Consider the following 18,235-nt stretch of genomic DNA (forward strand, 5'->3'; position numbering starts at 1 on the left):
ACAACGCAAACGCACGAACTCTGCACACACAACCATTCTTCTTCAAAGCAACTACTTCACTGATTTACAATTCACAATCGATCGATACCGGAAAATCGCTTTATATCGACCGTCTTAATTACGTCACAAACGGCCTGTATCATTCACACAACCCCAGAATTATTATCTATGCCATCTATCGATTAGCTATGAAGTTAAAACCTTAATATCTTCTTCTACGGTCGTTCACATTTTATATGCGTCTTTGTATCGAAAATTCTGAAACTTTCTCTTTACGATTTATTTCCAGTTCCTCTCTCTCTTCCTCTTTTAGAGAATGACCAATCCATTTTCTCCTCATCACCTCATGGGTCTCTTTCCCTCAAAATTTAATTCTAATACACTTCACAGATGGTGAGCACAGTAATAAACATTCAGTTTCTGCAACATATACATTGAAAATTTCTTGACTAGCTAAGCAATATTACCTTCTTAAGAAGGACCCTGCTCCATGTAGTCAGTTTGCTGGTTATTTTGTTTGGGTCAATAAATTATATTCCACAAGTCAGCACTACTTTGATAAATTTAAAAAAAAATAATTTTCTGATCCACTGCCACTTGAGAACCCAAGAAATGTTTGATTTATTGACTAATCGTTTATTTAATTATGCTATCTGTAGTTCAAAATGTATGGCAATGAGACAAGTGTCAACATGGCACAAGCTAAAAATAACATTTTATTACTACTGTTAAATATTTTCATTCTGTATAACTGAATATTCCTTCCATTTGCCTGAACAAAAGATAAAGTTGTGTTCCACTTTCATCATTTCCTGTTATTCCTAGGTGGAACATTGGGCCAAAACAAATTCCTTCCAAGATACATTTTCTTCTTCCAGTTCCACTAAGATTTTTCTTTTCCATGCAATTCTTGTCCTACCCTTCCTTCTCTCCCTGCCTTGTAGGGTTCACTTTAGTATCAAAATTTCATATTGAATTAAGTACGATTCATATTGGGGTCTGCAGTGGCCGCGCTGTCTGAGGCGCAGCCTTGTGCCGCTGGGACCGTGGGTTCGAATCCCACTCAAGCCATGGATGATTGTCTATGTGTTGTCCTGTGTACAGGTAGAGGCCTTGCGACAGACCGATCCCTCGTCCAAAGAGTCCTACCGAATGTCTATAGATCAGTCCAATGAAAAGTTTGGGACTCGCAGTGCTCAGGCACTTGAAGAATGGGTCGTTCCCAGTAGTCCCCAATATGATTCATATTAGTGGAGATACGTTTAAGAAAATACTTTGAATTTTTAATACGAACTTTTACTTCGTAAAAGTGATGACATACACCAGCGAAATATTATCATCCTGGGTGAATTAATGAAGGCAGACTGCTGAATGAAAAGAACTGCAAGTTCCATTCTGAAATAAAGCACTGTAATGTCATAAAGTAAACATCCAAACATTCTATTACTGTACTTATTTCATAATCGAGGACCAAATTCTGAGATGCCAACATTTAGAAAATATCTCTTTGGTTTCACATATAAGCTTCTTATAACATACAATACATTCAAGATGAAGACTGAAACATTTTGTGGTACTTGTGGGTTATCGGGAAACATCGCTTTAAAAATAAGTTAAGTTAGGTTAGGTTAGGTTAGGTCAGGTTAGGTTAACTTTCAAGAATATGTAATTTATCCACACACTATAATAATTTTATTTTCCGTCTTTACACAAGCTTATAGATTGTTAAAATCACATAAAATTATAACATTTCAACATTTTTGATATTGTTACATTTTAAAATGACGACATGTTTCGATGTTACGGAATGGCAGACAGCTGTCTGCCATTCCGTAACATCGGACACGCACCTCACACACAACCCGATATAAGGCACCCAGGCGCAGCCTCCAAAATTAAATGGAAGAAGCCTGGAGATTAAACAAATAAAATCTAAACGGGTAGAAACAAAATCAGTATACGCAGAGCAGCAGATACAACAGTTTTAATTTTAATTTTGATTGATAGACCTGACGATGATGGAATTGAACATCGAAACATGTCGTCATTTTAAAATGTAACAATATCAAAAATGTTGAAATGTTATAATTTTATGTGATTTTAACAATCTATAAGCTTGTGTAAAGACGGAAAATAAAATTATTATATTGAGGAACACAAGCATGATGCAATTAAGATATAAGTTATCCACACACATTAACCTAACCTAAGCTTTTTTAAAGCAATGTGTCCCAATAACCCACAAGTACCCATTTTGTTTTTAAGTGTTGCAACATTCCACCCATTGGTAAACTGTGGCTATCTCTTTTACCAGGTAAACATAATACATCTATACAGAATACAAGTTTAAACTAAGGTTAGAATTTCAAATAAAGTTGCATTTGTACTAGTAGTTCGTCCACCTCGGTAACTCGCTTTTCACAGTTTCTCGTCTGTTACTCTTTCAGACAAAATGTTTCAATCTCCACTTACATTTCTCGTGTGACGACAACCATAAATACCATCGTGACGACATAATTACCGATCAACATAAATCAGTATAAGTGAAAAGTCTCGATGAATCTCTTACACTTTTGCTGAGAATGGAATAAATGGTCAAACATAACATAGAAACATTTTATCTTAAATCTGTCTAGATTAATTTTAATAATTTAAAACCTTGTCATTTTCTGTACCACCAAATTCAAAGATAATTCACTTACGTCATACATATTAGAACGTACCTTTTCCTTTGGCCAGAAAACAACATAACGATCCGTCAAAAACGACACAACAGACCATTTAAACACCTGTCGGATAGAATTGCAAGTTACATGTCAGAAACACTTAAATGTAATTTTTTTTTATTTCAAAGTTTAACATTAAAAATAAACATATTCAGTCATTTTACAATCGGTTACACCGTACACCGTTAATTTATATTTCTGGCAATCGGCGTCGGAAGAATCAACATTGGCTCTTGGGGGGATGGCGTAGCTATCACATTCAAAAATTTCACACGCAAACTTAAAATCCACATCACAATAACTTACATTCACGCACATGTACACGAACACAGAAATGACGTCTATGAGTCAGTCTTTCCACGTGCGCTGCATCGTGATTACGTCTTGTATTCGGTGAATGCCGAATTTCTCCTTCTCTTTCCAGAATTTGTAGTTATGTTGCATGTTCTGCAATAACTCTGGCATTTCTATGAATGCTGTGGATAAGATAAGAAAATCAGTAACAGAAAATTAAACCAATTTACAATGTCACAACAGGACAACAAAATAACAAAGCAAAATAAATAACAAACCTTCCCATGTCTCAAACATGTCATTGATGATAAAATCCATAAATCCTATTTGGGATTTAGGTATTGAGCACGTCGCACGGTCAAACAGCGGCATCACAACAGGTAGGTGGTTCTCCTTCTCTTCATCTGTCTTTGGAAAAATGAGAAAGTTTCAGTCACAATTCTGGTCATATCTCACGCGCGGCTCGGCGAAGACCAAAATCCGCCGTCTCACAAGACACCCAGCAAATCAGTCTCATAACTAACTAACTAACTAACTATATGGCTCACAAAACCTGAAGGTTCATCACTGAATTAACCAAAGCCCTCCACTGGACCCTGTCCTGGGCCAACAAAATCCAGTCTCCTTCAACTCCTATCTCTGATAGATCCCACCTGATATTATCCTCCTATCTATGTCTCCCCAGAGGTCTCTTCCCCTCAGACTTCCCGACCAATACCCGATAAACATATCTTGCCCCATCCACATGACACATGACCCACCCATCTCATTCTTCTTGACTTAATGACCCTGACAATATTGGGGGAGGAATACAAATTTTAAAGCTCATCATTATGCAGTTTTCTCCATACCCCATCCTCTTCTCTCCTAGGCCCAAATATCCTCCTCAACACCCTGTTCTCAAACACCTGCAATCTATGTTCCTCCCTCAGAGTGAGAGACCATGTTTCGCACCTGTACAAAACAACAGGCAAAATTATTGTTTTGTATACTTTAATTTTCAGGTTCTTAGAAATCAGACAGGAAGACAAAATATTTTGAACTGAGAAGTAGCAAGCATTTCCGGAATTTAGTGTCCTCCTAACTTCCTCATGAGTGTCATTTTGATTTGTGATTGTCGTTTCCAAATATATGAACTCTGTAATTATAACTGGTTTTAATTAATCAACAAATCTCATACATGTGTAGACGTAAGAATAACAAACAGAACCCTCAATTTTATAAAATTTATATCCAAAACAGTAAAAAGAATTCATATTTCAAGAAATAAAAATACCTGATTGAAGTATTCTTCAGCAATTCTGACAGCCCATTCCACGCACATTCTGACGGGACGAGTCGGATTCGACACATCCGCACACTTTATGAGCATTCGCTTGATCAGCGTTATATTCTCGGGAGCAGTCAATACACCAATATCTGGAGAACTTCGTCCACCCTACGACAAAAACAGCACGACAGAATAAAAATCCCAGGACCTACCATTCAAAATGTCCCGGGTTCAATCTCAATGACGAATTATAAATCTGGTGTTACACAATAATAATAATAATTTCCGCAGGTGTCGAAGGTGGCCGTATTGCGCAAAGAAAAGACTATTAATTTCACACTAATTTAAAATTACCATTTAACAGACAGAAATTTCTTCAAAAATATATTCTTACATCTGGGCTGTCATCTTCTTTCTTGATTGAGAAAACATTGACAAACTTTGCCAGATGTTCGAAGTGTCTCGTCATCTCCGTCGCAAGTATCATGTCAATAACGTTCTGACGAACTGCTTTGTACACATCCCGTTCTAAACCTGAAAACAAAAAATGAAAACATTGCAAGGAAGTTGATCGTTTAATTGTCTAGTAATTTTTTATTTAAGAACTTAAAGCCTTACAATATCAAATTACTTTCACTGATAATGAATCACAAAATCAAGCAAATATAAATGTTACATTAAATAAAATATACATAAATGCGCATTCATCAAAGGATTAATTAGTACATAACTGTTTCAAATGCTTATGCAAATCAATTTTAAAGAAATTGTTACTGGCTGACAGAACACGAATACATGTAATTATATGGCATGTAAATAAACCGACTGATAATGTATATATGATAATGGGTAGTACAACATTGTTATATGTTTATTTGTGTTTGTCAACAAATCAGTAAACAAATCCTGGTGTATAACACGAAGAATTGTTATTGCATTATACCGTCATGAAACAGTCATAAAAAATTCAAGCAACAGAGCATACGATGGTTTACCTTACATTTAAAAATGTTGACTCGATCATCTGACATCGTTAACTTGAAGGCCAGAGCCGAGTGATGGGACTCCAACACACACAAGTCATTGTATAATATAGCCAGCTCGTGGTTGGAATTACAGAGGAAAGCGCTAAAACAGAAATTAACACATAAGTAACTACAAGCTTCCTAAGATTATGAGAAATTCACTTACAACAGACAACCACTGGGTTCAAAATTCAACTCACGGCCTCCCAATGTCGTGGACTGAAGTGAAGTCGCCATTTTTGCCATTACACACTCACATGTTTTATTAAACAGAATCATGGGTACATAAAAGAAAGATGGTTCCAGTTTTAGTTAAGAGATGGCGTGCATTGGTCTTTTAGCTTTCGATCCTCAACACCGCAGAGCAGAAGTGGTAACCATTACGATATGACGAAAAATACAAATCGCCGCTTATACGAACCTTGACTTTCCTGGATGATCTACATCGTGAGCAGCTGCAGCTACCAGACACACAGCTTCATCCAGAGGATCAAGAATCTGCTTTAATCGCTCCCGCTCTAGAAAGCCAGCGGTGGCTTGCATGACATCGGCGGCGTGTGTTGACGTGTGATACGAGTTCTTGGAATTGTAGTTCATCTCAATGATCACAAGCCAATTGTGCAAGACATTCTCATCACATCCCAATGACGACGAGACATCAAAATGATTCATCAGATTCATTCCCAGATACACAAGTGGCCTGAAGACATAGAAATTAAAGTAAAGGTCCCTCTGTCTAAACCAAAACACGCATAAAAATTCTATTAATCCGTTAATCAGACACAAAAATACATAAACCGTGGAATTCAAACCAGCTTCAGCAGAATTCAATTGAATCGACTGAATGGTCTATTCGTGCCGCGGACCCGATGAAGTCTTACCTTTTAGAGGAGAGTTCCTCAAGTTTGAATATATCAAAATCCCACAGCAGAGACGTATCCAAGAGCTCCTTCATCTGATGAGACATATTGACTGGCTTGAACGTACTTCTCGATAACCCGATTCTCGAAACCGAACCCGAGTCACTTGAACTACGCCGAGCGAAGGGAGTTACAGCTGGGCCACTCTGTTACAAACAATTATTATTCGTATCCCAGACCTCTAAATCACCTCCTTCAGTTTTAAAATTGTTAAAATTGTTCTTAAGAAGTGCATGGATGACCCTTCGAGTCATACGCATATTAAATTAACAGAAATACTTGGAATCCTTTATAAAATACAGTTCTGCCTCTACTACGAGACCGTTCTACTTACCGACAGCAAAGCCCCGATCAAATCGTTCGTTACTGGGTCTCCCGGTTTGCCTTTGTCGTCCTTCAGCTGTGGCGAGTACAGCTCCGTGGTGCGAAGAATATCTATTACCTGGTGAATTTTAATCAAGAATACAGTACATAAGTACTCTACGTATCTCCCATACGGAGCAGCACACAATACAATTTACAAAGACAGGAATACGACACTAGAGGAAGAAAATCAATTGGTAGACCAAGGAAGAGATGGTCAAAACGAATTATATAATCAGAACAGGTTTAAAACTAATCTGTGACTGCTGTTGAAATCTCAGCCGTATAGCCACGAAGTTTACTGAACGAGTTATCCAAGCTTAAATTAACGCGTGACAGATTCGACAATCGTAACTTAATAAATGCAATCCAAGAAAATACTCAAAGAAAACAACGTAATGTTAAATAATCACATGACATTTAACAAAAATACAATATATAAATTGAGAATCACATAAGTTTTGGCATACAAATGATAATGGCGATATTTTTAAAACAATTCTAAAATCTATAAGCGAATTTTAGCCTCCGGAGACAGGTTGTAACAACAATTAACATTTCATGCATATTCAAATAAAATATAATAATTTGTCATGTATTGAAAAGAAATATAATAACTTTTAAGTATATATACATTTATCCACACACATTAACCTAACCTGACCTAAACTAACCTAACCTAACGTATTTTCAAAGCGATGTGTCCCGATAAACCACAAGTACCCTAAAATGTAATTAATTACCTTGTCTAAAGTTTGAATGTCTTCAAGACTTGCATTTTCTTGCACAGATGTAATCAGTGCTATTACTTTTGTTATCGGTGCTTCGATTGAGAGGTTGTGCAGTTTCGCTATGCTTTGCCGGCGCAGACCTGAAAGACGACATTTGAAGTATACGAATGTAATACATAATTCCTGAAAACACAAACCAGCGAACTTCATGAATCAAAACGTGTTATTTTATGGACTCTAGTTCCAACAGCTTTATATCCACATTTTCTCTTGGATGAACAATTTTCAGGGTAAAATCAAACAAGAATTTAGGGCCATGTTTAAATTAAGATAAATGTAACTTAACCATTGTAGACCTAATACTCGTCTAACAGACGTGGCGTATAAATTTTTACTTAAAATATAAGTGATCTAAAAATAATAAGCAATTTTCTTTTAAATTCTCAGGTTAAAGCGATCCTTAAAATGTACCAATGAACCATCTGCATGAAGCATTTTCCTTCAGTGAAGAAATTTTGGCATTTTATGGAACTTGAAAGGTCACGCAACATCACGTTCACAACCCGAGTCAGGTGAACAAAGTCCACGTCATCGTGCCCTATTTTTTAAGACCCAATTTAATACTGTCCTCCTATCTACATGTAGGTCCGTCAAGTAGTCTCTTTCTTTCGGGTTTCCTAATTAAAATTTTTCCTGTATTTCATAATATCCCCCACACATGCTAAATGTACACAAAACAGACATGACAAAACCAAAAGATTGTTCTGAAAATATTCTTCCAAAAACCAATAAAAAACACACTTGCAAATCGGGGTGAAAAGCGGCCCATCCACGTACGAGTCCGGCTCGGCTCGGGTTCCATCGAGCCAAACTCGTTTGTGGGTGGGGGTATCACGAGCCGAGTCTGCTACGCATGCGCGGTGAAATATATCTGAGCCCAGCTCACGAGTCAAGCTCGCCGAGCCAGACTCGTACGTGGATGAGCCGCTAAAGTCTTCTCCTTTTACAAAGATAACAGACGCATACCATCACTCGATATAGACTTCAAGTCAGCTGATCCCTTTCTATTATTTGTCCCTTTTGGAAGTTCGGGATTCTTGACCAGAGTCCCAGATATCCTCTTGTCAAGTGCCACGCTCTGGGACTCGTGTATGAAGACGTAATGTGTCGGTGACCTGAAACGTAAAAGGAGATAGGCCACTTACGTAACACGTTTTCTGACACGACATACAGACGATCACAGTCTTAAAGTGCAACCGATGTGAACATATCTTTCTCAGTCATAACATAAGGTGTGTGTTTACCACCATATTCAGTATATAGCACTTAACACTTAAACGACCCTTCTTAAGCTCGATTTGCGCAGGTCCCAGCACCTAAAATATCACGACTCATACCACACACCACTATCGCCTTAAAAAATAGTCCTTCTTCGTTAACTGGTAGTCACTATCAGGGTCCTAACGTCATACTTCAAAGATGCGAGGTAAAGAGTGTCGACAGACAACCCTAACCTGCCCGTAATGTAGACTGGAATGACTCGTCCACTAAGAACCACGCAATCGCCCGTCTTCCGCCTCCAGGATATGACTCCTTCCCATTCCCGGCCCCGCTGTAATTGCTGCACCATCAAATCTCTGTTATCCACAGAGTTCGCTTCTAACAGCGACTTCCCTGCAACGTCTTCCATGCTGAAGCCCAGGAAACGTTCGCTTGAACGATTCATATACTGCGAAGAGAAATGCACAGTTAAATGGAAGAGTGCCACGATAATTTGGATTAATAAAGGAGACAATAAACACAGATATAAGTAAAGACCAACTAGGTAATAAAAGAGAAACATCTTTCTTAAAGTTAAAAGCTGTGATAGATGAAATGTAACATAATATTTTAAAGTTAATGTAAAATAGACTTAAAGCTTCTCGAGGAGTAGAAGAAAATTATAAATGACTACAGTCTATGGGACGATCTTTTTTTCGAGAATCTGATTACGTAAATTAATTTGTACGAAAGGCGTGATGCGGGGGGGGGAGACCAGAGAGTCACTCCCCACCCACTAGAAACTCCTCATATCATACAGTGCGTCATTAATATTTGCTGATTTTAACACGTCGACAACTTTTGAGCTGAATTATAACACCCAAGACAGTCTCTGTATAAACAACTAAAAATTTTATTGTTTGAGAGTTGCTCAGCTGGACAACCAATTTCACTTTTTATTAAAAAAAAAGCGAAGCTGCCCGATTATACGTCACGTAGGAACATTGGGGGGGGGGGGGGGGGGGGGGGGTAGATCCTACTCATTCTTGACCTCGGCACTAGATGGGGGTGAGTGGTCAGCATCACGCCTCGGCTTTTCATAAAACACGAAAGTTTATTACCACATTCACCAATGCTCGCCTTCGGATTCCGTCTTGTACCAGATGAAACCAATTAAAGACCATCTTGTTGCCAATTAGCTAGCAAGCAACTGCCACCACTTCTTGATCTCAAGCTAAATAAAACCGGAGTTACCTTAATAGCAACAACGTAAGAGTAATAGTCGTATCATTGGGCCCTAATAGTATCCCCCTGCAAAAAAACCGTGTCCCAACTCAGTGAAAATATATTTACGAAGACTTCGACAGAGATGGAGGGACTTTAGGACCTGAGGTGCTTAACGGCAGAGAGTACGAAGATGGCTGTCTTCTGTGTTGTTGGGCCGTGTAGTCTGGTAGAAGTTTACCGACGTCTCAGACGTACTTGCTGCCCCCATCATCAGGGGGATGAATATGGAGTCAGCAAGTACCTCTGAAACGTCAGATAGTCATCTTTTTGGAGGGATTTTGTTTTTCTTGAAACCCTAACAGGCCAAGTATGTCGAATAATGGGAAAGATGATTATGATACAAAAGACGAAGGTAGGGAAAGGTTGTGAAAAAGTTAAATGGTTCGAACTGAGAACAGAGTACAATGGATGGATACCTTTTGTGACGAATATAAACCTTAGGAACATTATTACCTTCACAGCTAAACTTGCAACCCGAAAAAGAAGTCTTGTTATAAGAAAGTTAATCAACTACAATATGTTCACGATACGCTCGGAGTTACACTACGTCACTAACTTCATGAAGCAGAGTTCTTCTTCAGAAGCTAATACCACTGACAACTACTCAAGAAATTTCCCGCATTTTATAGAACTCTAAGGTTCATTGTCGTGTTCTCAAACGCCAACTACCGCTCCCTGTCCTTGGTCAGATTAATCCAATCCACAAACCTAAATCCTGTTTATATAAATTCCATTTTAATATCATCCTCTCACTTACGCCTAGATCTCTTCCCATCACACTTTCCAACCAATTTTTTTAAGCATTTCTCATCTCTTCACGCGCTCCAAATGCCACGCCCATCTCATTCTCCTAGATTTGATCATTTACAAATTATTGAGCAGTTTACAATATACTGTATAGTTCGAAGATGACACATTTAATATCGAAACATGTCGCCAAGAATAACATGAAGTAATTAATGCACAAAAATAGACTGTTGTGTAGATAGAATAAACAGATGAATAAATAGCAGAATAGAATACTCTAGATAAATTCCTATGGCCGCCAGCCAAGACATTTATTTCTCTCAAACGCGGTTCACAAGATCACTTTCGGCAGAGCAAAACTATCTGCAGGAGTTTAAAAACGTAATACAGTATGAGCACATTGATGCAGCGTGTTCTAAAACCATTCGAAAGTTTCTCATAAATTATGTTTTAATATTTCCAAATTTCCACGTTAGAAGCATCATCTCACAGCGTCCTCGCCTTGCGGTGTTCGGAATCTTGACAGTGTTTTGTTTCTACCCTAGTGACGTTACTTGACGCTGGCTACGAATTTATTTACATCTGCGTGGCACATTAACCCCATTACTACTTAAATGTCCGTATGTTTAACGACAGGCCATAACGTTGTCTCATTATCGACTTTGATATGTGAGCCATTTTGTCTCGTAAGACTGTATCATAAGATTCAAGGCTAATAGTGATCATATCAGAACGGTGACGTGGGCGAGTTTAAACCACAAATCTTATCTACTGTATCTGCTTTTCTCAGAACATTTAGCAAATGCAATTGCACCCGTTAAATATTATACTGGAGAACAAGTTGAGAAATATTTGCGAATAAGCAGCTAGAGCCATCTCACCCATTATCTCAGAAGCTGTAGCAGTACGAGACCTGATTTACGATGTACAGGTACCAGGCTTGAATCTCTTTATCCCGATTAAAGTCTCCATCGTTGACCTCAGTAATATCGTATCGAAATAATTTGCCTCTAGCAGCTCAGAATATCTTTCATACATGAAGCTTCCATATCAAAACCTGGATAATATTAAAAAAGAAACAAACGAAGTGTTCTGTCTTCATTTCGCACCGCCATAGCCTCGTTTAAATTTCTTGCTACCAGACTCGCCACAGTCAGAACTTATTTTCAATTCACCCTCCCCCTTTATCGCATGAAAGAAGCTCGCGTGACGTAAATTTTCTATTATATTAAAAGTACATACCAAAGAACATATTAAAATAAAATCCGACAACAATAAAAGATATTTGGCAAAACCTAGTATGAGATGGTCCAAGATGGGACAGGTTTCTAAACTGTAATGAATGATGAGACTAGGGTGAAGCGAACTTTTTGCGCGTCACTTCCTTTTCAGAAGCAAACGAAGAGTCTTGCATAAAACATTTTATTCAGAGATGGCGCATAAAGCCGTGAACTGAGATGTCTGACGTAAGGGGGACTTTTTAGCTGCCTGGATAGAACATGGAGGCGGACAGCGCATGAATAGAACGCTAGGGCACGAGGGGATACGACCTTACCGCACTCTGTGAATGGACCATAGAAATGAGAGTCTTGATATAGGAGTCTGATAGAAACGGAAATGAGAGACAATTTCATTTTAACCCTTTGAAACATTACGAAAGAGACAGAGAGAGTAGAAGACTAGAAGCAAAGATAAAAATTATGAGGGGAAAAGAGAGAGTTAATTTATTTACGGAGGTAAAAGACGCATTTGTTTGTCAGGAGGTTCCCAGGATTTCCGTTCGCCTTTCCGATAAGGGAATAATGATAATGAATAAGTTAAGGTGGTAAGGATATAAAGTACTTAATTCCTGCAAATAAAATTTTAAAGTTCAGTTCGTACCTCAAAGAAAACAAGACGTGTTTCTATTACAAAGATCAAGAAATGATTAACAGCATTAACGAACTATTATAAATTACTGTTTAGAGAAATAAACGCTGTTTTTTTTTTAAGAATCACATGAAACTCATAAATAAACTACATTCCCGATATCAAATGTCATCAGCCGTTGTCAAATTGTTATCTGTGCAAAGACGAACAGACGGGTGGAGCGATTTTAATACGCTCTTCGTAGGATTGGGATCGCGCCTTAATAGGAAGCACCTCTTGCGAATAAAGCCAAGTTGTTACTCAGACGTTTATTTACCTGGATGTTGAGATTTTGATCCGTTATGTGAACGACGTCACTACATTTATCAAGTGCCACGTACGCAGCCTGTGCACTGGACAACTGCAGTCGCGGCTGAACATCGCTCACGTACAGCTGGAGAAGTTCATTCACGGACTGCACCAAGCTGTAGGTCTCCGTGAACACCTGCAACAGAAAGCAAACTGATGTGGTGGCAAAGAATTGATTCACTACCCCTACTGGGTACAGAATCCCCGCCAGTGGACAGCACCTATTTCTATTCTGGAAGGAAACGTTTTACACCGACTGAGATGTTACATAGTTTTTCTCAGTAGCTCCAGAAGGATTCTGGTGATAGTCATTTGATGGTTAATAACAGCTGTAGTTGATACAGCGTCATTAAATGTTCTGCAATTTATATTATTATTATTTAGTGTTCTGTCTGACCACAGGTCCATATGAACAGGATCCTTCCATCCTTTTCTCGGACTGGGACCTGTTCTTAAACGTTCTTGGCAGATGATCCAGAAGTGGTTTGCCATTGCCTTCTTCTGTGTGTGAATGGAATAATTGTTGGGATGCCACGGAGAAACCGGGGAAGCCCCCGGAGGAAAACTCCGTGTTGCCTACACCACGGCCTTGCCCAACACAAGTTATAAATTCGGGCACCGCCGGGAATCGAACCCGAGACTCCAGGATTACAAGGCCAGCGTTCTAACCGCTAGACCACCGTACCCTTACTAAAACGCTTGAAATGTCAGATTATTCGTTACATAGTGCGTAATTAAGATCTCATGACGTCAGAACCCATTACTACAAGCAACACATAAATGTATATTTTTAGACTGAACATCACAAATCTCTACAGAATGATTTTTTTTAAATATTTGTCTGGAATAAATGTTGTAAATACCAGGGCTTCAACAAATGTCTCAAACTAACTGAAATTTATGGTACACATTATATTCATACGTAAAAACCAATTTGTAGACAGACTTATAATTATTTAAAAAGTAGTGATAACTATATGTACCGCATTCTTTAACAGGATTTTCTGTGATTATATGGGTAAACAGCGATTAATTACCTAAACATCATTAACCCATTAATCACTGTTATGGAGATGAGTTGTGTTTTCTAAATATCCCACAGGCTAAACATAACACCGAAACGTCCAACTGGAGAAAATCCTTTACACGGGTGATTTTCCTTCATTTCTATCAACCTTAATGCTGTGTGTTTTGAAACAAACGCATTCATCAACATGTCGTTAATTACATTTTAGAGATCGCGTTTGATGTGGACAGACCCCAGTCATAAATATCATCTCGTCTCGTGATGACACACCCTCTTGCATAACACCCATCATATAATACATACATACATTCACATTCAGCAATTGGATGTTTATTCCTGACCCACCTACTTCATTGTAGCCCTAAACGACACTACATTAAAACAACATGAAAATAGCATAAATAGCATAGAAATGTACATAACCTGACTAAGAAAAGTTATTATGTTATTATCCTGAAATAAATTTGCTGTCAAGAGATTATATATGCGTGAACAGATTACAATAAACTATATAAAACGTCACATAAAAATTATTACACAGATAAATGTCATCCGACCATTTCGCGTAGTCAAGCCGTGAAATGAACAGTACAAAGAAAATGTCAGTTTCATTTAAATGTGCTCAGAAAGCGTTAAAATTCGCATAAAAGCACGAATTAGTTTGTTGGGTTTTTTTCAGTTTTAATTTTGGACTTTGTTTTACACTACAAACAGAATTCGTTTGAAATAAATGAAGACCAAACATTTCGAAACAGTGGAACGGAATTGTGTTTTAATAGTTATCAGCGCTCGATCCAATCTTATTAAAGAGCATAAAATCTAACTGACTAGAATTTAATGATTCTACAAACGTAACATTAGTGTTAGTGCAGTTCTGCTGTTAGTTCGTAGAAAATATCACAGTTTCCAACAAACGATTTCACGAACATTCAACTGCCTTTTTCAGAAGCTAACAGTCACCCAGTTAGTTACGAAATTACTGGTATTTAATGGAACACAAAGGTTCATCACCGTGTTCATAAAATCCCGCCACCAATCCGTATCCTGGGCCACATCCTAATATCTTATTCGTCTTAATGTTATCTTCCCATCTATGAATACGTCTTGAAAACATTCTCTTGACTTGATTTCCCAAACAAAATTATGTATGCATTTCTAATCTCCTCCAAGCATGCTACATGCTTCATACAGACAATTTGATTTGAGCCTAATATAAGAATTATCGCTCTGCTCTGGATTCGAATTCGAGGTCTTTTGAAACCGGAAAAACGAGAGATAAGAAAGAAGATTAGAAGCAAAGAAAAAATTTGGTGGGGGGGAGAAAGATTATCTTAGAGTTAGCAGGTCCCCAGACAATACCCGCTCGTCCTTCCGGTAAGGAAAGTGTAGTAGTGACAGTTTGCTAGCAGAGACGACGGAAATTTTGAGTTGCTTATTAGAGAATGTTGGAACTCGTCTAAATAATATTTAAGAATTTAGCCCGTACCTCAAAGAAAACACTACACTTCACCATTACAAAGATCAGCTGGTTAATGCTGTTTGAGGAAATACTGGGATACTGGGAACGACCCGTTCTTCAAGTGCCTGAGCACCGGGTCCCAAATTTTAGTTGACTTGATCTATGGACATTCGGTAGGACTCCTTGGATGAGGGATCGGCCCGTCGCAAGGCTTCTACCTGTACACAGGACAGCACAACACAGAAAAACGCGGACAAACATCCATGGCTTGAGTGGGATTCGAACCCAGCGACCGAGCGGCCACTGCGGACTCCTTGAGGAAATACTCTCTATTATAGTAAAAATCTTACAAAACACGCAACCACAAAATGAAGTTACGGATTTTTGAAGTAGATGGTACATTTACTTCCCACTGGGCTTAAGAGTGTTAATGACAATATTTGGCTCTCTAATTAAATTACCGTCCCTGTATCGTAGTAGCTCTTTATGTTTCGTGGGTTTCTTTCCTTTACTTTATTTCTAGGCAGCTCAGTGCATCTCACTTCGTAACATACTGCTCCCCTGGGCAGACTCAAAATCCACTGTCGTTGGTAACGCAATGTGATTATCCGCATGACTGACTCAGGAGTATAACCCCAAGCTAAAGCGTTTATTAATTAGAACTTGCTATTTTTACGTTGGCCCGAACGTTAGATAGAAGTGTGCTAATAAACAGACCAGCCAGCTTAACAGGCTTATATTACTAAACATTAAAACCAGACAAATGCAAAACCCATTAAAAATTCAACAGAGATTTGTTTTGTGTTCCTACACAGGACGTTCGTTAACTTTGTCAGTTCTTCAGAATCCTATTCCTAAAGCCATTTCCAGTCAGAAATAACATGTAAAAATGAGTGCAATTCTAAACAGTTATGGCGCTACGGATATTGTAAATTTAATTCGATTCGAACTTTACTTAGAAATCAGACATTAATATGTCTTGAATGTCTTGAAAAAAACGCGATTTCAAGTCCAGTTCCATCGTGGAAGACCATTATAAGTCAACACTAGACAGAATATCTGAATGAATAGTTCCCTGTAGTGGTCCACAGAATTGGCCATTGCGGTCACCGAACCTCAGATTTCTATAGAAAAAAAAATCACGGTGTATTAACACAAACCAAAGAGGAGAGAGGTGCTACATCATCAAATTTCCGACGTGTGAATCTCAAATTTCAAGCATCCGTAGCTCCGTAATAATTGATAAGGGGATCTGTGTTCACGTGGAATGTTTGATTGGGATTTACCTCAGAAAAAAGATTCTCAACTATCGACAAAGTCACTGGACATTCTGTATATTTACTGATTAGACATCGGTAAAGTTTAATTACAACATTAAGTTTGACACACCAACACAAAAAACATTTTGATAATAGTCATTAACAGGTAATTAATTGTATATGAACACAAAGACCATCAGTGACTTTCGACGTTTGCGAAGACCACTTTTCTATAACTAACTTCACGGATTAAAATTCTTATTGAAAAGCTTATAGTCGCTCAGACAGTCATGAAATTCTCCTGTAATCCATTACCGACTTCACGCCAGTCCCACCTAACCTCCAAGCTGGATACAAGTAAATATGAAATTTATTTTCGGCTATTATTTCGAAAATGAAACATTTGAGACCCCATGTTCATAGGAATATTATTTCTTATTTTTGATCCTGAAACATGCACACGAAGTTTGTAAACATACTTTTGACTCATCCTGTATGTGTGTGTATGTGCCTGTGTGTAACTAAAGTCCCCTTAAAAGCAGTCACACACTCCTAAGCAAACAGTTGCCTAGCAATGAACTTTTATAATTGGACGTTTTCGATTATTAGAGTGCTTATTATAAGTTTACTTCACTTTTCCCCCTTGTAGTTCATGACAGAAGAAAACTAAACTTCAAAAATTCGTTACGTGTATACAGCTTCCTTATAAAAAACCTCGAACTTTATAACGAGGCTGAAATAAAGACGCCATGCTATTTTTATTTATGAATAATATCTACAAAATATCAATTGTTTCAGTGTGTCCCAAAATCTATACAACCAGATCTTTAAACGTAAATATTTTGTTGGTGTGATCGATAAGTTTAAATTCTCCATGCCGTGAGGCTAAACTGGGCTCCTTTTACCCAAATAAATAAGTGGTTTGAAACAGTTTCTTCTTGATTGTCGCTCGCTATTTACACCGTTATTTGTGTAACAAACATGACGTTTTCAAAATGCGGTGTGTGATTATTGTCGAACATTTTCGACACTCAGATAATCAGTTAAACAGGCATGACAGTTCCACCTTTCTGATGCTGATGTACCAAGTACCAATTATTTTTTTCGGAACGTCAATAATTTTCACGAAGGTACGAATATTAAAACAAGGTTAGGTATGTATACGGCATTGTGGAGGACACTTTAAACATGTTATAATTATGTAATAATATCCTTAATACATGTTTATTAATTCATGTATCCTGGTATTATTTACGTTTGGTTGCTTGTAACTTCCCCGCAATCTGGAAAAAAAAAACATTCCCTTTCCGCTGTCATGACAACGTGGCAACATCACAATTACTTCTTACTATTGGAAACATAAAGAATGTTCCGTCATAAAGGCTCGTCCTGGGTAATAAAATTCCAATACTTGAGGCCGGTAACATGATTTGTAACGAATTTCCTGTATTTATATTTGTTATTATTTTTCCAAATATCAGAGTTCATCTATGGCCTCGGATTTGTGGGACTCTCTGTATTAAATTGTTTTGATTGTATATGACGATAACGTAACAGAATTTAGATTATGAATGATCAACTGGAAATTGATATCGAAATAATGTTATCAAAGCCCGTTAGCCCAGAGTTTGCCTGAGGAATTAGCAATAT

At 37.9% G+C, this 18,235-nt stretch overlaps 1 protein-coding gene across 7 annotated transcripts in view; it reads right to left on the bottom strand.

Moving 5' to 3' along the window:
• Positions 1–615: 615 nt before the first annotated feature.
• Pde8 (phosphodiesterase 8) overlaps positions 616–18,235 on the bottom strand; it is a 94,054-nt gene continuing 76,434 nt past the window's right edge. For 5 of the 7 annotated variants that reach the window (XM_022057789.2, XM_087344227.1, XM_022057786.2 and 2 more), the window contains 12 exons: positions 12,809–12,976; positions 8,844–9,058; positions 8,356–8,504; positions 7,342–7,469; positions 6,570–6,677; positions 6,197–6,381; positions 5,737–6,015; positions 5,291–5,418; positions 4,685–4,824; positions 4,297–4,458; positions 3,299–3,428; positions 1,389–3,202 (listed from right to left, as the gene is read on the bottom strand). In XM_022057789.2, coding sequence (XP_021913481.1) covers positions 3,075–3,202; positions 3,299–3,428; positions 4,297–4,458; positions 4,685–4,824; positions 5,291–5,418; positions 5,737–6,015; positions 6,197–6,381; positions 6,570–6,677; positions 7,342–7,469; positions 8,356–8,504; positions 8,844–9,058; positions 12,809–12,976 — 1,920 coding nt within the window. In that variant the 3' untranslated portion in view covers positions 1,389–3,074. Of the gene's footprint in view, positions 3,203–3,298; positions 3,429–4,296; positions 4,459–4,684; positions 4,825–5,290; positions 5,419–5,736; positions 6,016–6,196; positions 6,382–6,569; positions 6,678–7,341; positions 7,470–8,355; positions 8,505–8,843; positions 9,059–12,808; positions 12,977–18,235 lie in introns of all 7 variants that reach the window. The other 2 variants (XR_015533929.1, XM_087344228.1) reach the window with 2 other exon arrangements.

This window comes from Zootermopsis nevadensis, unplaced genomic scaffold (genome assembly GCF_977971745.1).
Source record: "Zootermopsis nevadensis isolate Lab colony 2312 unplaced genomic scaffold, Znev_1.0 Znev_ptg000007l, whole genome shotgun sequence".
Classification (NCBI taxonomy): Eukaryota; Metazoa; Arthropoda; class Insecta; order Blattodea; family Termopsidae; genus Zootermopsis; species Zootermopsis nevadensis.